At 47.7% G+C, this 26,921-nt stretch overlaps 1 protein-coding gene across 1 annotated transcript in view; it reads right to left on the bottom strand.

The window, feature by feature from the left end:
• The window catches only part of LOC127197747 (inositol 1,4,5-trisphosphate receptor type 2), a 134,295-nt gene that overhangs the window by 95,460 nt on the left and 11,914 nt on the right, over positions 1-26,921 (bottom strand). Inside the window, exon 2 of the mRNA XM_051155693.1 lies at positions 4,859-4,929. Coding sequence (XP_051011650.1) covers positions 4,859-4,929 — 71 coding nt within the window. The remainder of the gene's footprint in view (positions 1-4,858; positions 4,930-26,921) is intronic.

Genomic DNA, 26,921 nt, shown 5'->3' on the forward strand with positions numbered 1-26,921 from the left:
TTTTACACCGCACAGAACAGAAAGTCTCCCTTTAAACTGCAGCTCCTGAGGCATCATGACTTATGACCTCTGAACACCTGTCACTTGCCAAGAGTGGCCCTGCCAGAGACGTGCCAGGTGACGAAATAGGCAAGGATCAACAACTGCAGAATCTCAAGAGGTGAACCGTGCTAGTCTCAAAGGCCAGCCCTGGGCCGGGGCCATCTCCTCCCTGCTTGGGCCCCTGGGGACAGGCTCCTTGGTTTCACCATCACGTCCTTGTTTCCTCACCTAGGGTCACAGAAGGGCATGCAAACCACTTTTCCTTTTATGTGTGTCAGCTTCTCCTCCTGGCACATGCAGACTTTTGTACAACTCCACTCTTAGAAGAGAGTTTTCCAGAAAAGGGAGAAATACGAAAGGCAAATAGGAAAGAAAGCAACGTTAATGCCACCATAAAGAAATGAAAGCAGCTTTTCACGCAACACAAAGAATGTGAAATTATACATCAAAAAACAAGGTTAGAGCCGGGCGTGGTGGCGCACGCCTTTAATCCCAGCACTCGGGAGGCAGAGGCAGGCGGATCGCTGTGAGTTCCAGGCCAGACTGGTCTACAAAGTGAGTCCAGGATGGCCAAGGCTACACAGAGGAAACCCTGTCTCGAAAAACCAAAAAAAAAAAAAAAAAAAAAGAAAAGAAAAGAAAAAAAGGCTAGTAATACAGCACGCTGACATTGTGGCCTGTGCGATACAGAGACATGTATCCCCTCTGTGGCATGTGTCTCTAGACTCTAGCCACCAACTAGGTGAATTTGTAACAAAAACAGCAAAAGGAACCAACCCAAACCAAACTCAATAAAATGCCTGGCCGTACTCTTCCAAAGTATCAAGGGCAAAAGCTACAACCCTTAGAAAACAAGAGACAAGGTGACCAAATGTAGCGGATCTTGGGGGGCGGAAAAACGGAAGAGTATAAAGCCAGCACAACGTAAGTGAGGCCTGCAGCTTAGTAACCTGCAGCACACCCAGGTTCTCAGAGTGAGAGGCACCCTGTGGGGCTTGCCCGTCACTGTCAGCCTCCCTGGGTGTGGAACCACCTAGGCATCACACACACACACACACACACACACACACACACATCTGGGCATGTCTGTGGAGGCCTTTCCAGAGAGGTTAACTGAGGGGAGGACTCAACCTGAAGGTGGCTCCCCCCAGAATAATAAAAATGAGAAAAAGCGATGTTCAGCAGAGCGCCCACAATTCCCTTTTCCGTGCTTACTGACCTTCCCCACCAAGACGTGACTGAGCACCCTCTTGCTCCTACATGGTCCCAAGATGTTCCTGCCACCATGCCTTCCCTGACTCAGTAGCCTGAAGCCTCGAACTGAGCCGCAGTAAACCCTTCCTCCTTGTATCCTGTCTCCTCAGGTTTTTGGTCTCAACAATGAGACAAATCGCCAGACCACAGTATTTAAGGAAATGGAACAGGGTAGAATTCCCTGTACCAGCTTTACAACCTGCCTCTACAGGCAGGCGCCTTTATCCCAGAGTCTCAAGGTTATTTCTTAACAGCAAAGAAAGCCAAGCATGGTGTCACATGCTATAATCCCAATCCTTAGGAGGTAGAGACAGGACTATCAAAGTCAGGCCGTCGTCAGCTACGCATCAAAATTGAAGTCACTCTGTCCTATACAAAACCATAAATCAAAAAGAAAAATCAAATAGGTAGGATAAATAAAGCAAATATTGTAGTTCATAAAGAACTCTAACTCACCTCAGGCTCTGTTCCCCCTCCCTATCGTTCTCGGCATGTGGTTTCTACTGCAGTAACTAACTGTCCACCAAGCTTTGAGGAATGCCAGAGGCTTGTTTAGTTACTTTCTCTGCTGATGAGAAAGCCGAGACGGCATTGTCCTCCCAGCCAAACTGTCAACTTCCTCACCCGGTCAGCTGTGCAGATCACCACAGCGGGGCTGGGGACTACTGACACTCGCTGAGAGGAAGGGTGGCTGGGAGAGCCAGGGTCAGCCACTGACCCTTGCCTGAGCCAGTGGCATCCGTTTCCTAACTGCACATAGTCGTGGAGTCTCGGGGAGGTGGGTGCGTATACAGGGGGAAGACTAAAGGCAGGGGACCCCTTCTGCCCAGACACAGAGGGGTCATCATCCATGTGTGGTGCAGACCTTCTAAGGTAGTTGCTTTAAAGTCACCCACACTCCTACTTGTAACCCCTCCCCCGTGCCCTGTACACAACTCCACTAAGCTCATTGGTTCCACAGGGAGAACTCTGCTTTGCCATTGGGACTTTAGAAGGAAGGGGGTGGGCGTTGCCTAGACCTTGGCCCCCAAGGGAAAAGTTCTCATGACACACCCACAGGAAACTCCAAAACCGTGTGTAGTTGAGCAGGTCATTACTTTACCCAGTTTGAAACTTTGATTCCAAAAAAGTTAATTTTCCTTGACAACTTGGAGGAATTGAGCTAGAGTCACACTTTCGTTGCTGAGCAACAGAAACTGTTGGGATTAATTTGAGACTAGCAGCGCCCAGCTCAAGGAGAGGACCGAGGTGAAGATGGGCTGCTGCTCCTTCACAGCATCTAAGAAACAGTGAGTTCTGGAAACTTGGCAGAGGCATCTCAGCTCGGGGTGTACGATGGTTTTCACAGCTGGGGAGAAAGGCAGGAGAGACAGACAGAGGCGGAGGACAGACGTGCGGACAGAGCTGCACAACAAGCTGAAGCTCTTGGGACAGTTTGCCCTCGGCTGTTGGGACAACCAGGACAAAAGCCAGCTGAGCTCAAGGTCTCTGCGATGGGCGCCACCAGGATGAGGACCCGCAAATCAGAGAAGAGTTGGGCTTTCAGACAAGGGGTGTCAGGGTCAACAACTGGGAAGGACACCCTTCTCTGGTGACAAATGGGGGGATTGAATGGGACAGAAGGCTTAGTTTTAAAGTGTAATTAGGAACTGGAAGCCAACCAGCTGAGAGGTGAGCTGAGAGTCAGATTACAGCAAAGCCAGGCTCCAGCTCCAAAGCGACCTCTGCCCGCTGGATAACAAGGAGCCAGGCATCTGACTCTATCTGCCTCCTGGGCACAGCACTGTGAGCTCCAAGACCCTTCGTTGTCTCCAGAGTAACCTGCTCTTTCAGCCAACCTGCTGTGTGCAAAGGACAAACCCCAATGACAATAGAAACTCAGGACACAAAGACCTGGGACACCCTTGGGAACCAAGGGGTCATGTGATCCCAGAGGGAGCTTGGCCATCTCAGCTCACAGTATCCAATGGCGGTGTTCAGGGGAGGAGAAGGAGTGCTCTGTGGATAAAGACACTCGATGACGGGAAACAAAAAGAAAAGGAAAGAAAATTCTGCCCCAGAAGAGGGTAGCGTAAGGGGTAAAATCAAACATGCTTAGCGGTGACACAGTACCGCTTTTCACCATCACTCCACTACATATGTATAACGACACAAAATGCCTCTGAGCGGCTGTGCCTCCGAAGACTGCGCCTCTAACAAACACTCACAGTGGGCATCGTTTTTGTCATCCAGCTCAACTTTCATGGGACAGTGGCTGATGGCCAGGCAGCCTGCTGACAGCTGACCCATCTTAGATGACGCAGTCCTCAGACAGCAGAGTCCAAACCCTGAAGTTCACGCCCCGCCCCCATACAAACACTCTGGTGTCTCAGTTTGACTTTTAGACTGTTCTCTTTGAACTTTCTAAACATTACTCCAACAGCATGGAGGATAGCGTAATAATAAAGAAATGGGGTTACAAAGGGTTAGAAGGTTTTCACACAGCAAAGAAAACCACTATCAGAACAAACAGAATGGAGGAGAACCTTAGCCAGCCATACCTCAGACAAGGAAGTTAAAATTTAGAATATTTGCCAGGTGGTGGCACACGCCTTTAATCCCAGCACTTGGGAAACTGAGGCAGGTGGATCTCTGAGTTCAAGGACAGCCTGCTCTACAGAGTGAATTTCAGGACAGCCAGGGCTACAAAGGGAAACCCTGTCTGAAAAAAAAAATTAAGAGGGCATTTTCTTAATTAGTGATTGATGGGGGAGGGCCCAGCCCATTGTGGGTGGTGCCGCACTTTGGCTGGTGGTCCTGGGGTCTATAAGAAAGCAGGCTGAGCATGCCATGGGGAGCAAGCCAGTGACCTTCCATGGCTTCTGCCTCAGCTCCTGCCTCCAGGTTCCTGCTTTGAGTTCCTCCCCTGACTTCCCTCAGTGATGGAGTGTGACCTGAAAGCTATAAGATGAAATTAACCCTTTCCTCCCCAGGTTGCTTTTGGCCGTGGTGTTTATCACAGCAACAGAAACCTAAGACTGATATTAGTGAGGGGTGCCCCAGCTCAGAAAGGTCACAGCCACACGTTCTCTCCCCTGCGCAGATCCTAGCTTTTAATGTTTGTATACTGTCCTGATGTTGTTTCAGTTGCTACTTTCTGTTCTGTAGAATGTTCTGCCTGTCCCATTAATGCTTTTGCACTAGCTGAGATGTAAGCAACTGCTGCTGCGACTGGTTGCTCAGCCAAGGAGGAACGAAGCTCCAACACAGCAGTCAGTTACCTCATGTCATCTGGGTGTGATTCTAAAAGCCACAGCCATGCGACATGGACTTTCATAAAGACAAGTAACAAGCCAACAGCAAAACACTGTAACATTTATAGTATGACTGCCACAGAAATCTACAAGTGAATGTTATTTAGTTATGTTCTGGCTTGAAAAATTGATCTTTCATGGGTAACAACAACAAAAAGAACAAAACCTGTGAGGAACTGGAAATGATTTTCAGTGGCACACTCAGTAAAATTTCAACATTGAGTAATCTGCCCTCTTAAGACACGCAATCTTAATTTTTTTCTTCTTACCTCTGAACTTCTTGGGGGGGTTGGCAAGGTCCCCTGCCTCCGGGTGTACCACGCACCGGTCATCCACCAACCTGGACAGAAAGAGTATTTACACTGTTACTATCATCACACTCACAAACCACACACTGCGCAAGGACACTGGGTAAATATTTACAGTGTGAACACTCAGAAACTTCTTGAGAGTCCTAGATCCATATAGAAAGATTCGGTTGTGAAAGAATAGGATATATTAAGTTAGGAAACTTGTTGGATCAGCCATGACCTTGGCAAGCACCAAGCACAGCTGAGCTATCTAAACCCCTGTTCAGGGAAATGCCTTGGCCTCTGAGATGGTGTCAAAACAAACACAAACCAATCAGCAAGGTTGCATGTCTATATTAAAAATAACAGGCCCAGGATCAAACCGGCAGGACTCCCCCACATACAGAGAGGGGCTGGGCCCCCAAGGCCCCACCCTTAGCTCAAGCGCTTCCAGCAGGTGCTGCCTGCTAAGAAAGAGTGACTGTCCTTCAGAGGTTGCCTGGGCTGGAGTGGATGGTCCTACGCTCCTGCCCAAGTAGTGGGCAACACTAGTGGCTCAGTGGGCAATAAGAGGGCAAGGACGAGGAAGGACTCTGGGCAGAAGAAACGGAGATGGGAGCAGCTAAGGGCTGGATATATATTGCCTACATGTATGAAATTGCTAAAGAATAAATAATTTAAAAGTGCATCTATACATATCTCTACGTATGTACGTACGTACAAAAACATAGAGGCTGGAGAGATGGATGCGCCAGTGGTTAAGAGAGCTCACTGCTCTTGTAGAGGACCTGGATTTGGTTGCCGACACCAGCAGGGTAGCTCGCAACCATTTGAGACTCCAGCTGCGGTCGTGGCTAATCTGATGCCCTCTCTTGCATACCCGGGCTCCTGCATAAGTGTGCTGTACACACAAAGGCTCTACACACACACACACACACACACACACACACACACACATACCCAAAAAAGGAACAATTTTTAATGGAACACAGCAAAATATTAAGAATGGTCAGGGGCTGAGTGTAGTGGTGCATGCTTTTAATTACAGAACTTGGGAGGCAGAGGCAGAGGCAGAGGCAGGTGGATTTCTGTGAGTTTGAGAATGGCCTGGTCTACAGAGTGAGTTCCAGGATAACAAGAGCTACATAATGAGATTCAATCTCAAAAAAAAAAAAAAAAAAAAAAAAAGTGTTGGTGGGATTAGCCCCAGCTTTTACAATTTTCTCACTTCTGTTTTTAGGTGTTGACTGTGTGTGCATGGCACAATGACACAAGTATGTAGTCAAGTATATGAGCGTGGAGCAGGTGGCTGCGAACACTCAGCTTTCATTTTAACGTTGGTCACCACCATCTTGTAAAACAGGAGCAAGGGTGCCTGCCTGCTGGCATTGTCAGGAGGATTAGCCATCCTCAGTCACCGTTTCTGGCACAAGCCCCTATAGAAGTGCTAGAGCTCCTATAGAAGTGCTAGAGCCTGTTTTACACTCCACCACACACACACACCCTGCTTCTCACAGAGAGCCTGTCACGGCAGGTGCTTGGCCAGGGCTGCCTGAGCTAAGACCGCCCTTTGTGAGCCGGGCGTGGTGGCGCACGCCTTTAATCCCAGCACTCAGGAGGCAGAGGCAGGCGAATAGCTCTGAGTTCAAGGCCAGCCTGGTCTACAAAGTGAGTCCAGGATGGCCAAGGCTACACAGAGAAACCCTGTCTCAAAAAACCAAAAAAAAAAAAAAGACCGCCCTTTCTACGCTGCAAAAACACATCTTGAACCTGTTGAAAGTTTTACGCATGTCCCCAGGACAATTCCAAGAGAAGACTACACACCCTCTCCTGCTCACAGAGGCCTGACTGAGACCTGGGGCCTGACTTGTCACGGACGCAGCGATGGGCCTGACTGGCAGTGCTGCCGCACTCTGTGAGGATGTGTGGGTTGACGTGCATACAACGATTCTTCCAAAGGGAGGCAGCCCAGCTGCAGCGGGCCGCTCCATCCTTTTTCACTCTGGTAATTACCAGAATCTTCCAAGTGCATTGATTCCATTCGCTTTGGATAAAATGCCAACCAACGTCAACCAACAGGAAACTTTGATTCCTGGTTTAGTTAGTTAGTTACCAAAAGGATCCCACTTTTTTTTTTTTTTTTTTTTTCCTTTTGGTTTTTTGGATACAGGGTTTCTCTGTGTAGCCGCAGCTCTCCCAGCCTGGATACAGGGTTTCTTTGTGTAGCTGCAGCTCTCCCCTTGCCCCTGCCTCCTGAGTGCTGGGATTACACGTGTGTGCCACCTCTGCCCGGCTAAGGATCCACTTCTTTGGCCATCAGATTTTTTTTTCTATGAGATCAGATTTCCATGAGGGATTGCTGGTCCAGCAGTGCCATGCTTATAGAGAAATAGAGTCCCTGCATATTGATTATATGTATGCCTATGCATGTTATTCGTGCTAGTCACTAAGTGTGGCTGCAGGCATGCAGAAAATGCCTCTCTGGGTCGTTGGATAGCGTTTTCTTAGAAACAGGAAGTTGAGAGAGCAAAACCTAAGGCCTACCCTCAACCCAACTTGAGTTCCTGACACTGAACTGGAAAAGCTTCAAGCAGCTCTGACTTAGACAAAACGCTGTGAAAGAAAGGCGAGGTTTTCTAACAAGCCAAGACATATGAGGAATTCAAAATGTAATGACAAAAAGCATCAGTCGCATTTACACAAGTGATACTCCGACGATCTCTGCACTCCATCTCTCTCGCCTCAGGGTGCAGCAGGGTTAGAGCGAAGCGGGAAGGCAGGCAGTCCATCAGCTCACAGCAAGCCTCTATAAAGGGACCTGGTCTCCACTACCCAGAGAAAGCCAGAATGATCTAGAGAGCTCCTGATACAGCCCCTGTGGAAGCTAGTCATCTCATCCTAAAGAAGTGAGTTTGGAAAGACAGGAAGGAAGGTGGAGAGGCGGGAAGGAGCCGTGACGGTCTCTGTTATAAGACATATTCAACCGCAATCCTAAGCGCCCAGTACCCTGGCACTGGCTCCAGGATTAAGAGCTCTGGCTCTCAACAGAAGACCAAGGTTCAATAGCCAGCACGCGCATTGCAGCTCACCACCATCTGGAACCAGCCCAGGGCATCCAAGGGCACCAGGCACATACGTGGCACACAGACATATGCATGCAAACACTCATGCACACAACATAAATAACTAAATAAAACTTTAAAACACCAAAGCACGCCTACATCCTGCTGTGTGCATGTCTGTTCCCATGTCTGTATTCACGCCCATGTGTGCACCCTGCTGTGTGCATTAACACCAGCAAGGTGAAAACTAGAGAGGACAAAGGATTCAACATAACACAGAGGGATGGTGGAAGAGCAGGAGAGAGTGACCTGAAGGTAGGCGGGAAGGGAGAGCAGCGAGGAGGAGGTGAAGAACGGGCATCTGTGGAGGCGCCACGGGGCCCAGCACTCTGTACGCTGTTGTGGTCAGGTTCCTGTTGCTGTGATGAAACACCGTGACCAAAAGCAACTGGGGGGAGGCGGGGGGGACGGGGAGGTGGCTTGCTTGCCACATCACAGTCCATCACTGAAGGAAGTGAGGGCGGGATCTCAAACAGGCCAGGAACCTGGAGGCAGGAGCTGATGGCAGGGGCCAAGGAGCGGTGCTGCCGCCTCTGGCTTGCTCAGCCTGCTTTCTTGTAGAACCCAGGACCACCTGCCCAGGGCTGGTACGGCCCACAATGGGCTGGGCCCTGCCCCATCAATCACTAATGACGAAAATGCTCTATAGGCCTGCCTACAGCCCAATCTTAGGGAGACATGTTCTCAGCTGAGGTCCCCTCCTTTCCAAATGACACTAGCTTGTGTCGTGGTGACATAAAACTAGCCAGCACATATGCTAACCTAAAAACTTAATTTAAAAAGAGTGTATGGATGGCCCAGTGTGGTGGCGTACACCTTTAATCTCAGCACTTGGGAGGCAGAGGCAGGTGGATCTCTGTGAGTTCGAGGCCAGCCTGGTCTACAAAACTCCAGGTCAGCCATGGCACAGAGAAACCTTGCCCCATCGAAAGAAAATAAGAAGTGTGTGGGTGCTGAAAACCTCACTGTTGTCAGCCGAGGTATGTAATACTGTTTACTGAAATTATTTTATGCATATTATTAAGCAGGTGAACACCAATTCATACATGTAATATGTACTTGAATGACTTAGCTTATAAAACACAGCAATTTGAGTCTCTATAAGTACATAAAACATAACAGCTGATAAAATATTTCCCTTTGGAAGAAATGTAAACTCAATTCAGAGTATGGCTTGCACATCCTAACTTCAGGGCTCAAGTATAGTGTAAATGTACATGTTTAAAGTCTTTTCTGTTTGGTTTGGTTTCGTTTCTTTAATTCGCTTTAGTTACATTGAACTTGTGCTCAACTGAAAAAAAGAAACAAGAAAAGAAAAACCCACACTCACCATCCTCAGCCCTAGGGTCCCCACGACCCTACCACACCTGACACACTGCTGCCTGGCTGTGCTGCACTGCTGCCTGGCTGTGCTGCACTGTTGTCGGCTGTGCTGTGCTGCACTGCTGCCCAGCTGTGCTGTACTATTGCCTGGCTGTGACACACTGCTGCCTGGCTGTGCTGCACTGCTGCCTGGCTGTGCTGCACTGCTGCCCGGCTGTAGCACACTTAGCCCGGCTGTGCTGCACTTCAAGCTCTGCTACCTTCTCATGCCGTGCCTCTAGCTGCATGTCTCCAGTCAGCAGTGAATGCCTCAGGACAGTGGAAGTCTGAACTTAGGAACTGATAGTTCAGTGGATCATAAAGTCAAAGAAAGCAAAGTCTAGAGGACACAGTGGAATTAGCGAGGCCACAGGACAAGCATCACATCACAAGAGGACAACATAAAAATTCACACCGACTCCTCCCTGGGAAAACCATATATTTGAAATTATATATTCTAGTCAGGGACGGCAAAAAGACATCTCCAAAGTCGCCAGAAACTTTCTGTGCTATGCAATCTTCAGGGCACTGCGATCGGTGGCTAGGTCTGGGGCTAAGCACCCATCCCTCCTGTCCCCTCAACCATACTGCCTTCCTCAAAGCAGTAAAGAACATGAGAGGCAGCTAGCATTTCCTGGCTGAGCAGACATAAAAGAGAGAGATTCTTAGAGGAAATAGTTGGCAAGAGAAGTTCCTGGGCCAGAAAAACCTCCAGCAGCTGCAGAGCCATTCCCACAGTCATTAGCGCGCGAAAGCTGGCTGGGAGGGACCAACCTCGTGAAAGCTAAAGCAGATGACTGTTTCTGAGTCAACCCTAGACCAGAGTGCTTCTAAGAACTGCCAGAAAGGGATGAGCTGAGAAGCAAGGTGTGTCCCATGGTGCAGACATGAGGCTTCCAGCATTTTCCAACTACTAAAACCAAACGCGTGTGATCAAACAAACAAACAAAAAACTGTCGTTCCAAAAACGCACCTGATTGCCATGGAAGAAATCAAGAGGCATTAAGCCATGACTAAACCATGCTTGGTAGGATGGCACTATGATCCCGGTAGGACAGAGAGACAGGAAAATCAGGAATTCAAGGCCAACCTACATAATGAGCCCCAAGCCACATGAGCTTACCTTACATGCTGTCTCCAAAACAAACGAACAAACAAACCCTAAAATTAAAAACTAAGCCATTTCTGTGCTAGCTCAGATTTATCTCAAGTGTTGCGTCTAAGACAGGTGTGGACGCGGGCTCTGAGGCCACAGTCATGAAGCAAGCACACCTTGAGGTCTAGAGGTCTCGATTTTTCTTTTCTTTTCAGGTCTTGGAATTCTTAACACAAATTTAATCCTTCTTATCTCAGTGAAGAGCCAAGAGAGGCCTCCTCTAATCAACAGGGCAGCACAGGGTCACCACTGTCTGCCACAATTCACTCCAGCTTTCCTCTGAGAGTAAAACTAACAGCTCAGAACAGGCTGCCTCAGCGCTGTGTGAGTGGAAGGATGCCTCAAATGTGAGCCCTTTAGTGGAGGTTATGGAGAAAAGAAAGCAGTGTCTCTCTCAGGCACACACAGGCTTGTGTGTGACCAACATTAGTCCTAAAAGACAATGTGCAGAGTCATTGCTACCGTCTGTATATGTTTTTTCCCTCTTAACTTGAAAGTCTCCACACCCTACATAAAAATATGAACATATGGATTTCTTAATTGTTACTTAAGTGAGGAGGAGAGTCAAGACAGTTCTTATGCAGCTCAGGCTAGGCTGGCCTTGAACCCCTAATCCTTCTGCCTCCACCTCCCAAGGGCCGGGATTACATGCGTGCACTGCGAAGCCCAGCTCCACGTTATAACTTAATACAACTAAAGAACTAAGCTGCAGCATGGAAGGGCAGGATGCGGGGGCAGGAGGCGGGGCGCATGTCACAGAGGAAAGTGGTAAAGGCCTCTTTGAAGATGTAGGCCTTGGTTTTTAAAATTCCATGTCTGGGAATGATAGCTTTAGCAAGACAAGATGAAGGAAAGTGCTGGTGTCTCTGCTCTGAGCGACTGTGGCGTCTTGTCCCTCTTTTAACTCCTCCCTACCGAGGGAAAGTGGCTCTGCTCCACACTTGCTCTTTTCATCTGTAAACTGCTTTTCTTCTAAGCTGGTACCAAACAGATCACTCTGGTAAGAAAGAAAACAACAAGCCCTGTTTTGCTTCTTTCAAAGCAGCCTTCACGGAGACTTGGGAAGTGCTGCTATTAGCCTCAGGACAGCTTCCTAGGAAACAGGGCTCCAAGCTTCTTCCTGTTGCCCTTCCTACTTCTAAGCAGCTAAAGGCAAATCCACTTTCAGTACTAACTGAAACCGCAACCTCCTGAAACTGGAGACCCAGGCATCTAAGGGACACAGCTGCCATTGCCAACCTTTCCAGTTCCTTCTAATCCTTAGCAGCACCAGACCTCCACTCTTCTTTATAAGGAGTCTGAATTTGGTTAGGGTTAGTGTATCTTAGTCAGGGCCACCATTGCTGAGGTGAAACTCCACAATCAAAGCAATCTGGGGAGGAAAGGGTTTATCTGCCTACATTGCACAGCACTGTCCATCACTGAGGAAGTCAGGGCAGGAACTCAAGCAGAGCAGGAACATGGAGGCAGGAGCTGATGCAGAGGCCACGGAGGGCGCCGCTTACTGGCTTGCTCCCTATGGCTTGTTCAGTCTGTTTTCTTACAGAACTCAGGACTGCCAGGCCAGGGACGGCACCACCCACAATGGGCTGGGGGCTGGGCCCATCAATCACTAAGTAAGAAAATGCCCTACAGGCTTGCCAACAGTCTGGTCTTCTAGAGGCATTTTCTCAACTGAGGTTCCTCCTCCCAGATGACCATAGCTTGTGTCAAGTTGGTCTAACACTAGCCAGCCCAGTAGGATTTTCCTTATTCACACGAAGATGGTAAAATCATCTACCCCCCCGGAGAAATGAGCAGAAAAACACCATCCCCGGAGACGGTTTGTGCTCCGTAACTAAACCTTATAATGTACGGGCTTATCATTTTATCTGTACCTGGCCTTCACATTTCCTGGGGGTGGAGGTGGGGGTCCCCCAAGCATATGTGTTTCACCCTGGCCTGTACCTGAAAACGTGGAAGCCAGTGTCTTTCTCCGATGTCTCTGCCATGTGTTTTTTTTTTAAAGATTTATTTATTTCTTATTATGTATACAGTACTCTGCTTGCATGTACTTGCAGAAGAGGGCGCCAGATCACATTAAAGATGGTTGTGAGCCACCATGTGGTTGCTGGGAATTGAACTCAGGACCTTTGGAAGAGCAGGCGGCGCTCTTAACCACTGAGCCATCTCTCCAGCCCCTCTGCCATGTGTTTTAAGGCAGGATCTCTCTGGACCTGAACTTCATTGTTTAGCTGAGCTGGCTGTCAAGGCCCAGGCTCCTCCTGGTCTCCATGTGACACACCCACTCAGACCAGCACAAACCAGCCCCATCCAGCTTTAACAAGGGTCTTCTTGCTTCCCCAGTATGCACTTTACCCAGACTGTCACATTCCCTCCTTTCAGTGGATTTTTTTTTAATTTTTAATTCAGATACAATCACGGGCCTTTCTTCCTTCTTTTCTTGCCTCCAGACCCTCCCAAGTCCCCTCCTTCCAACTCCTATAACACCCCACTCTCAAACTGACATCTCTTCTTCTCCAGTTATTACGATTACCTATGTACGTGTGTATATCTGTGCACCAACATATTAACACCACCGTCCAACACTGTTTTGTTCTGTGTTTATGGGTCCAGGGCTGACCTCTCTGAGCTCGACAACCCTGGGGAAAGGCTGACTCTCTGCTGCCCATGGTTAAGTGGATTTTGAACTAAATATACCATATATATATATATATATATATATATATATATATATATATATATATATTTTTTTTTTTTTTTTTTTTTTTTTTTTTTTAAGCTATCTTCTTTGAGCAATTGCTTTTAGGTTCCCTAGACTTACCATTGTGAAGATTTCCCACCAAAATTCTAATTAAAAAAGGGCCAGCCCTCCTCAGTCACCTCACCTCCTAGGCACTCACGTGGGGAGATACAGACTTCATAATACAATCAACCTGAATACTAAGCCAGTATGGCCTCCAGCCTCCCTCATTTAGGCCGTTCTAGCTTTGGGCATTAAGTTAATAGTGCTACCATAATTATAAACTAGATGAGAACACACGCGGTAGGAGACAGGCAGGACAACTGTGTGTCTGTAAAGTGCACACTAAGGACTTTGTCCTCCAAGGTCACAGTCGTGAAAGCCGGTGGCATCTCCTGCCGGGAGGCACAGGGATTAGTGTGAAGAGCGAGAAGGCATCACTGCTTCACTGTGCTTCTGTCTGAGGAAGGTCTGTCTGTGAGGGGAGCATGGCCCCAAAGCTCACTCTGGACTCAGACAGCGTCACCCACAGAACCCTGTTCTATGTTAGTTTCCATCTGGGCCAGGCCAGCAGCAGCCGTCAGGAGAACCAGGCCTTGTTTCCCTCCCAGTGTTCCTCCCTTCAGAGGTCAGTTAGCGACGTGGCACGTCCTCAGTTTCCTGTTTTATTTCAAGTATGAGCCACTAGACCTAGCCACCCAGTGTTTTCTCATTTTACTGTTTAAGAGGCTTTTATGCAGATGTCTGCGTCTGCCTTGTGTACGCACCCTGAGCCTGTAGTGCTGCGAGGCCAGAGGGAGCCTCCGATGCCTTGGAACTGGAGGTAAAGGCAGTTGTAAGGGGCCTGCAGTGAGTAAGAACCAAACTGGCTCCTCTACAAGAGCAGCCAGCGCTCCTCGGTGCCCTGCGAGCCATCATCCTCCGGCCCTTAAGTCCTTGGTTTCACATTGTGTTTATTGATGCAGGAACATTTTTAGAAAGCAGAAATAATTGGCTATCTACAAATTAAAATGTCACTTATTTTGTCAAGTGTATGGGGGCTTACATGTATACATACATTCGTAGCATGTGTGTATCAGGATGCCAGAAGGGGGCACTGGATCCCTGGAACAGAGTTACAGGTGGTGGTGAGCTGACATGTAGGTGCTGAGAACCGAATCCAGGTCCCCTGCAAGAGCAGCCTGAGCTCTTAACCTCCGAGCCACCTCCCACCCTCTAGCAACAAAAGGAACTCGCTTGTTTTCGGAAGCGAACTTCAAAGCACACACGGCAATCAGGGCATCTGAGGCACCGTTCAAGTGTCCTTTGTTTTCCCTTTTAAAGCAAGAATAGAGAGAGGAAATGAAGCACAGCTTTGAACTTCACCGACTGATAAAAATAAAATTAAATAAATAAATAAATAAATAAATAAATAAATAAATAAATACTAAACCAAAACAGAAACTGGCCCAGCTGTATCTTCAAAGCCCAGGAGGCAGGGAAGACCAAAAAGAAAAGCACACTGCGACTGTGACTAAATCTAGATACCCAGAAATCCAGAGAATGCAACTCCAAGTGAGAGGACATGGAGTGTTTCCTGTAGAAGCTTCCGGTCACTGTCTCAAAGTTCCAAGACTAATTAAAAAAAAAAGAAGAAGAAGAAGAGGTCACGAATTTGAGAGAGACATGGAAGGAGCAAAAGGGAAGGGCAGAAATTATGTAAATATAGCACTTGTGTACAAAATTCTCCCTCCAAAAAAGATTTTTTTAAGTTCTAAGTCTGTTAATGGAAACTGATGCTACTTAGCAAGGTTTCTGTCAACACTTGGGCTTCTGCTGGGCAGCTGGCCACAGAGCAGCCCACTGCCACGCTCCTGGAATTTAGATTTTAGACAGGCAGGAAGGAGCTGTTTGGTTGGTGTGTAAAGAGACTGGATGTCCTTGGAGTACCATGCTGAGCTGGGGAGACAGGGAAGACATAGGCTCAGTGGCCAGTCCATACATGCAACTACACACACACACACACACACACACACACACACACACACCCCACACGCACAACACACACACACACATACACACACACACACACAGGAAGAATTAAGTGCTTAATCAACAATATGCTCTTTTTGGAAAACTGTCTCACGAACTCCTTACACTTCAATAGAAGGCATCAGTATATCACTGGCCTACAGCAAACCACTAGGTTCCCTCTGCTCCCCTCACCAGCTGAGTCCTTGAGGCCCCTTTTTTTTCACAAGAAAGCAGAGACTTGGCCACTGAGGCTTCCCACTGGCTTAGAAGTCAGGTCGGGGCCACTCCCCGATCCATCAGGAGACGGCCCCTGAAGCAGGCCTAGACCCAAGCCTGAGAAGTCAGTGGCTGCCGGACGGTGCTAAGGACCTACAATGCAGCTTTCTGAGGGCCGGGAGCTAACCTGCCGCCTGCAGTGGGTGTGTGGGGTGAGCTCTGCTGGTTCTGCACCCAAGTCCCTCCCACCTGCCAGCCAGGAGCCCTGACTGAAGCGCGGGGACTGGCTCGAGCCCCACTCTTGGCGAGGTCATCCTATTTGTAGCCCAAGTCGCTCTTGCCCCTGCCTCAGTGTCTGTCTAAGCCACTGCAGTGGAGTCAGTTCACTGTGTGACTGAACATACTGTTCCTACGGCTTTGGGCCCTCTAACAATTCGGGAAGAAAGACAAGGAAAAGGGAGAAAGCAGCCCGCAGCCCCACGGCGACGATGCCCAGAGCGTCTGCCTGGGATGGGGCTAACACGCATGCTTGCAGGCACCAAGGGCTCTGACGCACAGACTTTCCCTTGCTTTCATGCCAAACCTTTTGGTTGGAGATTTGACTTGGATTTTCTCATTCTTCTGCCCCTCAAACCACATCGGACTAATAAAATTAGTGTCTTCGGATACAGTCATCCCTTGTAAAGCCTACAAGTGTCGCTTGAAAGCCAAGTCCATCCAGTTAATCTGGGACTCGCCTAGAAGCAGCCCTCCCTGCTTCAGAGCTCCCTGAGGAACTAAAGTAAGCCGATGGAAGGAGCTGCTCACAGAAAAGCTTTCCAACAAGACTTCACAAAATGCTCTCACTGGGTCTCAAGTAGCCCAGGCTGGCCTCAAACTCCCTACATAGCCTGGGCTATTTGAGACCCGGCAAAAGCATGACCTTGAACTTCTGATATCCTGCCTGCACCTGCCAGGGCAGGGAGAGGGAGGGTTGGGGCAAGTTTTTATTCTAATGGCTGCAAATGAGTGAATTGTTTTGTCTCAATAAATAAACAAAACAGGGGCCAGACAGACAGACAGACGGGTCATTGAGTAAAAGCACTTGGGAAAGCCTGGCAACCAGAGTTCAAGGCCCAAAGCCCACAAAGGTAGAAAAAGACAAATGACTCCACACAGCTGCCCTCTGCCCTCTGCACATGTGCCATGTCACACACTCACAGACACACAATAATTACAAATAAAAGGATAAGAAGATAAATTTAAAATGTTTCATTTAGTTACTACATTCTAGTAAGGGGAAACAAGTAGACAACATTGGCATTAAAATATAAGAAAACTTGAAAATTCCAATCAGAGGAAATATGGGGGGCGGGGTGGGCATGTGGTAGTGGTGGTGGCTGTGTGCACACAGCAAACAAACTTATTTTCACACTCATGCATCCAGGTGTTTGCACCAGAACTCAAAGATAAACCTGAGCATTCGCAACTCAGAAATGTACACCAGCAGCACAAGGAAGAAAGAAAGATCCAAACCAAAACGGTTGATAAGGCGGTTTGACTCTGAACAGCCTGGTAAGCAAACAGCAGCTCAGGCTGTGGCAGTTTGGCCTGCACCCCTGGAGTGGGAGCTCAGCTCAGCTGCTGCGGAGGGGTTCCTGAGGACCTGATAATGAGTGACATTACAGAGACTGAAGGGTGATAGCTGGCTCTTACCTCACGCTCAGCGGCCTGGTCCCAACCACTTGTTATGTGTGTTGGTCATCACCCACCTCATAGCAGGACTAGACGCTGACCTCCTGGCAGGACAAGCCTCTGTTTTATAGTTAAGGAAATCTAGGTGGCAGGGTTAAATAACTTCTGGGGATCACACTGTTTGAAAGCAGATGTGTCGAAGGCTAAAGTCTCGGCCATATGCTACAGCCCTAGGGCATTGGTTTAATGCATTTCTTGGATATGCTCTGAGGGATGCTGTACCAGGCCCTGGCAGCATAGCTATGGACAAAACACACTTAGCCTCGGCCCTTTTGATTAGGTCTAAAAGGAGGAATAAGGACAAACCAGGACTCACAGATAGAGAACCAGGGCTGAGAAGATGGCCCTGCAGGTAAAGCACCTGCCCTGCACACTCAGGGGCCCTGGAACCGACACAAAAAGCCAGGGAGAACAGCAAGCACCTGTGATCCCAGCACTAGGGAGGCAGAGGCAGGACGAAGCCTGGAATTCACTGGGCAGCTGGTCTAGTCAATCACCAACCTCCATCTGCCGTGAAAGACTGTGTGCATCTCCGAAAGCAAGATGGAGAGGCCCTGACATCCACCTCTGGCCTCCACACAAATACACGCCCTCACACCTCTTGCACACAGGTGCACACACATGTACACGTGCATACACCATACCTCAAAAAGGAAGAAAAAGAATCAAAATTAAAACTACAACGGTGGTACATTTAGAGCCTGCCATGAAAGTCGATAACTCATAAACGGTCCTCATACAGTCTAGAGATGAGAAACAAGTCACATCTGACATCTGAATGTGGAACAGAAGACAGGCCATGCAGGTAAGAAAAGAAACTGAACAGACAGTGGGGGAGGGGCTATGGGGGAAAACATCCTGTGGGGGGGGGGGAAAAAAAAGCAGGTGCTGTGCCTGAGTGAGCGCTAGAGCACGGAACATGGGAAGCCAGAGTCAAACTGAGAACCGGGGGCATTTAATCTAGATATTTAAATTTCATTCAAATCTGTATGTTTAGTTTTCGGAGTACTAAAGCCTTGGAAACAGAGGTGGGTGTTCGAATTCCTACATTTTTTCTAGATCCAAAGTGAAACACAGAACAGAGGCAGGGTCCCATCAATGCCCCTGTGGCAAGCGGCTTCTGTCCCCACTACAGCTACAGTCACGTTCTGTTTCAGGATATTTCCCTATTGTGCACAGAGAACCTAATGGGCGGCAGAATGTAAAAGTCTAAATAGATATTGCATTTGTCAGAGGCAGCTAGGTGTGTCCTGAAGACGTGCAGCTTGGGCGTGCCTCTGAAAGCCTCCATAGACAAGAATGCTAAAGAACGGAAAGTTCCTGAAAGTTTTTAAGGAGAGTTGCTTGGGAGAGGCCTTGTGGTCTTTGCTCTGTGACCTGAGGCAAAGTCAGCTGGGTGGCCTTGAGCTGCCCCACAGTAAAGGTAAAATGGTTTGGCCCCTACTGACTTGGCTTGGAGAAACACACACACACACACACACACACACACACACACACACACCAGGATGGTGACAGTGGCCCAGCCTGCTAAGGGTATGGGGGAGGAGCAGCCAGACACACACACACACACACACACACACACTCTCTCTCTCTCTCTCTCTCTCTCTCTCTCTCTCTCTCTCTCTCTCTCTCTCTCTCTCTCTCTCTCTCTCTCTCTCTCTCAGCTTGGAAGAGCCTTTATGGAAGGAGCTCTGGGTAGGATACAGAGATCCTTTCTTTGGACTCATAGGAACAACAGAGAAACAGCAGGCAGGACACAGGTAAAACAGAATCCTAGGAAAGAGAGCCAAGGAGCCCTCTTGGGTTTGAGGAGCTCAAGAGAAAGGCCGACCAACTTGGCGGAATGACACAGATGGAAAGAGATTTCTAAAGAGCTAGCAGTTTAGCTGTAGAATCAGGCTTGTAAACACATAGTTTGTATATAGATCAGAAAAGAAAGTTACTTTGTTGAGCTACCAGGTTTTTCCTTACTTTATGCCTCCAGGCTTCTTATTGGTAAAAAAAATATATATATATTAAGTAATTTAAAGTTGCAATGTTACATACCCGTGTCCTACTCTCCTGCGATCCCAGCCCTCTTTGCCACTAGAGCAAACCCAACTGTTACAGAGCAAATCCTGACTGTTATAGAGCAACCAACTGTTCTAGAGTAATCCTGGCTGTTCTAGAGAGGGCTCGGCTGTTCTAGAGCAGACCCGACTGTTGTAGGGCAAACCCAACTGTTCTAGAGCAGACCCAACTGTTCTAAGCCAAACTCTCACTCTCCTGCTTAAAAACTGTCTATAGCTGATAGAGAAAGCGCACTCTGGCCCTTGACTACCACCTTTTCTTGGGTGAACAGGGGACAGACAGGACTTGGTGTCTTGTCTAGAGAACACGTTCACTTCCTGGTGCCTTGTTAGCATTTCTAGCCCTGTGGCCTCATCTATGTGGCCCAAGATGCCTTCTTCCCACACCCTTGTTCCAAATACCTGTTCAGAGCTAGGCGCTAAACCTTCCTTATGGGTCTTCCTCTTCCTCCAAAGTGTAATGTGTGACCACAGTGGGCTGAAAGGAGGAGAGCAAGGGGGGGAGGAGGAGGAGCAGGAAATGTGGTCTTTATCCTGTACACCTACAAATCCAAGTCCTCTGCTAGTAAGAAAGAAGGGGAAAAAAGAAATTGTAGCAATACCCAGATGTGTCTGATATTAACATGCATTTTGTAACATAGGCTTCAAATTATATGATGCTGTTGAAACTTCTTGAGAATCTCTTAGAATAAGGCTGGATAAATAGCTCAGTGAGCAAGTTCTTGTCACACAGGTGTCAGGACCTGAGTTCAAAGCAAGACAGCCAGTCAAAGCCTAGTCAGCAAGCCCCAGGCTCCAGAGACAAGGTTGACAACACATTTGAGGTTGACCTCTGGCCTCCACACCAACATGCTCGTGCATGTGCACAGGCGCACACTCCCAAACGTGTATACACACACACACACACACACACACACACACACACACACACACACACACACACGGGTGGTGGTTTAACAACTGAAAATGAGGACAAGTGTTATAGCTCCTACTTTGGAGAAGACATATCTGAGAGTTGCTAAATTATTCTCCTCTTTGTCTTTTTCTTTTTCCAGTGCTGACAATCAAACCTAGGGTATGGCACATCCTTCAGAAAGTGTTTATGCACTAACCTCATGGGTGTCCACTGCCCAAGAATTTAATTACCTACCGCCTGTCAAAATTCCTCCATGACACTTGACCTAAACAGCTGCCAACTCTGAGCCTCAATAGCCAGCAGAGTACTCTCTTCTCCAACAATGTGGCGATGCTTTAAAGGCCTGAGAGGCCTCCGGGGCTGAGACCGAGAGGCAAGCTCTTTGCTTTCCCCCCACAGATAACAAGGACTCACACAGGGATGAGGCGGACAGTCACAAGTGGCAGGGAGCAGAAGAGAGACAACGCCCTTTCTTGTTAACCCTGGACACACTCACTGACACTTTCATTGAGTGTTGTGACTCTTGGTTTGATTTTAAATGAATGTCTCTGTGACTTACGAATGATGAAATCCTTAACACTGCTTCTCTACCTACCGCAAAGAACCAGACCCGAGATCGCCCTCGTAGGAAACACAGCCAAAGCCAAAAGTCTGCCTGCAGTGTAAATGTTTAAGTGGTCATGTCCCTGATATTAGCAATGACCTTGAAGGCTCTCCAAACACAAGAGACCAATCTCTAAATCATTAACTTACTTTGGATTGCTGCTCTGCACTTGGAGATCTGGGTAGCTGATCTTTTTTTTTTTTTTAAGTTGCTGCCTTTACAAGGTACAATACTCATAAACCACGCTCGACTGTCCCAGAAATGTAACAAACTCTATAATATTAATGTCTTTCATTTCTAACTTAGTTTGTTTCTTTGTTTGTTTGAGATGGGGTTTCTCTATGTAGCCTTGGCTGTCCTGAAACTCATTATGTAGTGGACCAGGCTGTCCTCAAACTCACAGAGATTCTCCTGTCTCTGCCTCCCAACTGTTAGGATTAAAGACATCACCACACCTGGCAAGTGAAACCTACATTTCTGACATTAAGACATTTAAAAAATGTCTACCATGGAGGATTAGAGCATGCTAGAACTAGGAAATTATATTGCTTTGGTTTTCAAACCACTTTGAAGTTTGTGTATATCCACATCTCCTTCTGTTCTGTTTTACATGTATGTAGTAACTCATCTGTGTGTTGAGCTCAAGAAGCTTCTAGAACATGAATCAGTGTACTGCTAGTGAATTTCAAATTCTTAGACATTGGTCAAACACATCAATAGATACATCAAAAGTTAAAAAAGCAAATTAAATTAAAATACTTTTTGTTCTCTTTAGTGATTATTTAAGCATCTCTCTCACCATTTACTCTTGAATATTAAAAATAAAGTTTACAAAGTGAAACACATCCTACTGTGTTTCCCTAAAGTAAACGGCACCTTAACAGTTGAGCTGTTCTCTCGGTGTGACAGCAGGAAGTCAAGCTCAGGCACAAAGTCCATCCCTGGGCGACTTGTGCACTGTCCACCGAGACAAAAGGCTAGTCTCAGCTAAGAAATAGTCCTGGAGGTGCTTATAAATTCACCCTCTGAGTTTGTAAAACACAAAACTAAACATACAAAATGCCAACTTTTCTTTCCAGTGGCTACAGCATAGAAACCACTGAAGAAAGGTCATGTGCATTGCTTTTTCTGATGTGAGTTTTGTCATGTGTTGGCTTTTTAAAGAGCCTCTAACAGTAAGATTGAATGGCCCCAGATCGTGTGAGAACTCCCCTGAGGGCCTCAAAGACTTCAGACAGTCACACCGATGTCCTTCCCAGGAAGAAGTTGCTGCTGATAGCCACTTAGCTATTTTTTTCCCCCCTTCGTTTCGAGACAGGGTTTCTCTGTGTAGCTTTGGGTGTCCTGGACTCTCTTTGTAAACCAGGCTGGCCTCGAACTCACAGTGATCCACCTGCCTCTGCCTCCCTGGGTGCTGGGATTACAGGCGAGCGCCACCACGCCCGGCTGCCACTTAGCTCTCTTACAGCACACCTGTCCCAAAGTAACATACGTGTTCAGTAAGTGACATTATGACATGAAATAAGCCAGGCACTAAAGGGCTGCTGCGTGATTCACCCCATGAGGTACCCAGAACAGGCAAATTCACAGCTCCAGGAAGGAGTCCACAAGTTACCACAAACCCTGACGAGGGTGCAAACTTGCGTTTGAATGGTACTAAGTTCCTGCCGTGAAGAAGCCCTGGTTGCTCGCACCACCATGTATTTGCTGCCCTTGAGTTTACACACTTAATGCAGGCAAGCTAGTGAACGGTGCAGTGTGTGTGCTATACCACAGTTTACTTCTAAAGGCACCAACCGTTACCATGGCTTCCCTTGCCACAAGCTGTGGCGTTTCACTGGGGCGAAGCTCCTTGCCTGCCATGGGCCACACCACCCTGTCCAGAAAGAGCAGAAAGCTCAGCTTAACTCAGTGATCCCTGCCAGGCAGATCTGGGCCTCGTTACTTGCCTTCCTGGGCATGGATAATGTTTTAGCTAGCTTTTTCTGTTGTGATAAGCGACTGGAGGAGGAAAGGGTTTACTGTCTGTGGGCAACGGAGCTCTGGGCAGGAGCGCAGAGGCAGGCGCTTGGAGCAGAGCCCGAGATGGCACCGCCCACAGTGGGCTGGGCATTCCTACGTCAATCATCAATCAAAACAGAACCCCCCCACCCCCCTGCCCGGTTTTCACGCCCACAAGCCAATCTTCTCAGGTGTGTCAAACTGACAACCAAGATTAGCCACCGAAGTAACGACTCGTAATCCAAGGAGGAGTGAATTCTTCCAGTCCGTGCTGTAAAAAAAATTAACAAGACAGACAGGCAGAGTACAGGCACTGCTGGATGGTGTCCATGTTCACAACGCTGGCCAACGAGAAGGTCCTAAGGCGCCATGTGAGTCTTTTTTGTTTTGTTTTGCTGTTTTTGGTTTTTCGTGACAGAGTTTCTCTGTGTAGCCTTGGCTCTCCTGGACTCGCTTTGTAGACCAGGCTGGCCTCGAACTCACAGCCATCCGCCTGCCTCTGTCTGCTGAGTACTGGGATTAAAGGCATACGCCACCACGCCCAGTTGTCTTGAGTTTCTTAAATGTCCCTGAAGGCACTTCCTGCTCTTGAGCTGGCCTGGATGGCGTCTTTTGTTTATTACAGAGAGCCTTATTAAAGCAAGCCAGCCATTCCGAGCTCTGACCTCACCCAGGTGGACAACAAAGCCGCGTGACAGACAGGCTCCTTCGGCTCTTTGACGATCAGACAACCGGAACCCAGGTGAACGGGATCCCTGCCAACTGCTTCACCAGGTATCACTGCAAGGTTTGCCAACGACGTAACTAAAAGTAATTGAGCAGTAATTGGAGGTCACCTCACAGCCACCCTGGCAATGAGACGCTTCCGTGTGATGGTCTATCCAGGCCAAGGGATTCCGGTGTGGTCTTTTCTTAGATTCGTTTATTTGATTGGTCCTTTGGCCTCCTGAGGATCCATATGCTCTCAGCACACAGCATCTGGTCCTCTTTTCAGCAGGAGCTGCTGTGCAGGGGAAGCTCTTGGCGATGGCTTTGTAGGAGCCAGAAGGTCTCAGGTACAGACTTCTCTGCAGCTCCACTGTGGATTCGCTGAATTAGGTGACAACTGTATGAAACAAACGTGCTGCCCTTGATCGTCAGCACAGGGAGAGAGTTTCCGGTGATATTTTAACAGTGGTGAACATCTTACCTCAGATAGAACCTCAGTAACGTGTGTCTGAATTCTAAGAATTTAGATAGGGGCTTAGATTACACCGTGTCGACTTCCCTCGCCCTCTCCCGCATTCATGCGGATCATGTATGACCTTTGTCACTCTTTGAGACAGTAAAACCAAGTAGGAAGGAGAGGGGTGGGGGAAACTGTGAGTTAAAAATAATTACAGATGACTTTAAGTCAGGTGTGCTAGTACACACCTGTAATTCCAGCATCCAGGAGGAAGACTACAAATTTGGGGCCAACCTACAAAGTGAGTGAGATTCTACCTAAAAAAAAAAAAACTTAGATGAAATTTTTCCTTATTTCCAAAGCTTCTACAGAAGCTGGAGACAATTTATACAGAAAACAAGAACCACACAACCTTGGAGATGGAAAGCCGAGGGGACCAAGTACAAAGGCTGGTGCTGACTGAATGCCCCCCCATGCCCCCCCCAGATTGCAGCACCTTCCTTCCTGAGGAGCCTTTCAGGACCCCACATCATCACCTCAGATCTCTGTAAACCCAGCGTACACATCAACGTCTGGAAGCCCCGAGGCAGTCCCAGCCGCTCGCACCCAAGCCCAACCCTCTCTATTGGCTGAAGCCTAAAAACAGTTCTCAGAGTCTCCTTTTCTCTCTGCTGCTCTCAACAGCAGCAGACTCTCCGCCCTGGGAGTTTCAGAGCTGTTAAAACGGATAGCAAATTTTCAGTGATTTTGGAAAAAAGAAACAAAACAAGGTCAAGAATGTGCCATTGACTGTGGGTGAAGCAAATGTCAACCCACGCCAATGAGCCCACAAAGTTGAGCTCACTCTCTGCCTCCTCCCTGAAGCCACCTTCAGCCAGGTCAGAGCAGCAGCAGCAGACACGCGGCTCTTCCCTGCGGCGTAGTCCCCAAGCTCCTTGAGGCATTCCAAAGGCACCGCTCTCGCTCACACCTCATCTCCGTTGTGAATTACTAAACCCATTCCACAGCTACTCATGAAACACCTACTGGGCTTCATGGAGTTTCATCTCTGTCTCAGAAACTGTTTGGTGTTGGGCACAAAAGAACTCAAAAGGCACAAAAACTACCTGGTGGTTTCCAGTCCTGAGAGCAAAATGTGTTGGGTGTGTTTGTGTCAACACAGATGCCATCAAATGTCAAACTACAAGCTCTCAAAGGCGAGTCAGCTTTTGAAATGAGGATTTACACCATCTCTTCAGTATGGAAGCCTGGCTCACCATAAAGGCTCAAGGGCAATGAAAGAACAGGCGAGTGGTGCCGACCAATCCACAGAGGCCTCCAGCAACAAAGCACCTTATCACGTCACAAGGACTCGATTCTTGACAGCACTTTTTCAATTCCTTCCTTCCTTTTTTCAAGACAGGGTTTCTCTGTGTAGCAGCCTTAACTGTCCTGGACTCTCTTTGTAGACCAGGCTGGCCTCGAACTTATAGAGATCTGCCTGCTGAGTGCTGGGATTACAAGTGCATACTACTATGCCTGGCTATGTTTTCTTTCTTTCTTTCTTGTTTTTTGTTTTTGTTTGTTTTTTGTTTTTTGTTTTTGTTTTTTGAGATGATTTCTCGACAGCCTTGGCTGTCCTGAACTCACTTTGTAGACCAGGCTAGCCTCAAACTCACAGTGATCCACCCACCTCTGCCTCCCAAGTGCTGGGATTAAAGGTGTGCACCACCATGCCCAGCCCACCTACATTTTCAATTTCACTATTAAAGATTTTTTATTCTGAACAGCTTGCTAATGCACTATCTATGTAACAATTCTTAACCAATTATTGATTATAATTTGAAGAAAGCTCATTCCTCCATTTCAAAAACAGCCAACTAAAACACTCCTGGTTTATTTCAACAAAACATCCCCCACAAACTGAGGCTGTAGGCAGTGATCAGCAGGCTGGCCCTCAGCATGAAGGTTGCTAACAAAGCCCGGGCCATGTCCAAGTGTATAGGTCTCTCCTGCTGGAACAGGCTTTAAAAACAAGGCAGACTGCACGTTCACCTTAACACAGTAAGTCAGATCTCATACCTGCTCAGCGCTGCTGGCCAGACACACATTTTCCACACTACACTTCAAAACACTAACAGCAGCTAGGATCCAAGCCTTGAACAGCAACAGAGGCTGTGTTCCCTCCACTGACAGTGACTGGGAAAATGCTTTATTTATACTTCTCAGAATAAGGACTGATTATCAAGAGTAATAAGAAAATAAACAATCCTTAAAGACTGTACAGGGCTTGTCTCAAATTAATAATTGACTAAGTAAAATTTACAGTTATTGCCCTGTAAAGCCGTCATGGCTGTTCCCTCCGTGTCTGTCTATGATGACATGCCCTGTACCTGGGATGTGGTGTGTGAGTTTAGGTCCGCAGTCTTCTGTTTATGTTAGCTCTGTTATTTCCTTACCAGTTGTACAAGCACAGTGCAAAGGGAGAGAACACACAAAGAACTACACAGCTCCCAGGCTCTCTTACAGTGCCGGGCACACGGGAAGGGATGGCCACTCACTGACTGAGCGCCTGCTGCAAGTGAGAGTCTGGAAGACGAGACCTCTGGGTAAGACAGCACCCAGGGCTGAAGAGATGGCTCAGTGATTAAGAGCACTGGCTGCTCTTCCAGAGGATCCTGGTTCAGTTCCAGCACCCACATGGTGGTTTACAGACACTTCTAACTCCAGTTCCTGGAGATCTGACGCCCTCTTTTGGTCTCCACTGGCACCAGACATGCGCGTGGTGCACAGACACACATACAGGCACACACGCATAGCATATATATAAAATAAATAAATATAAAATTATTTTAATCTTTAAAGGTGTATTTATCTATGCATCTGTAGCAGAGATTTTTACCATTATGAGAATAATGGTTAAATAAATTCCTTTTAAAAAATCAAATTACACATATTTAAA

Source organism: Acomys russatus, chromosome 13 (assembly GCF_903995435.1).
Source record: "Acomys russatus chromosome 13, mAcoRus1.1, whole genome shotgun sequence".
NCBI classification, from domain to species: Eukaryota; Metazoa; Chordata; class Mammalia; order Rodentia; family Muridae; genus Acomys; species Acomys russatus.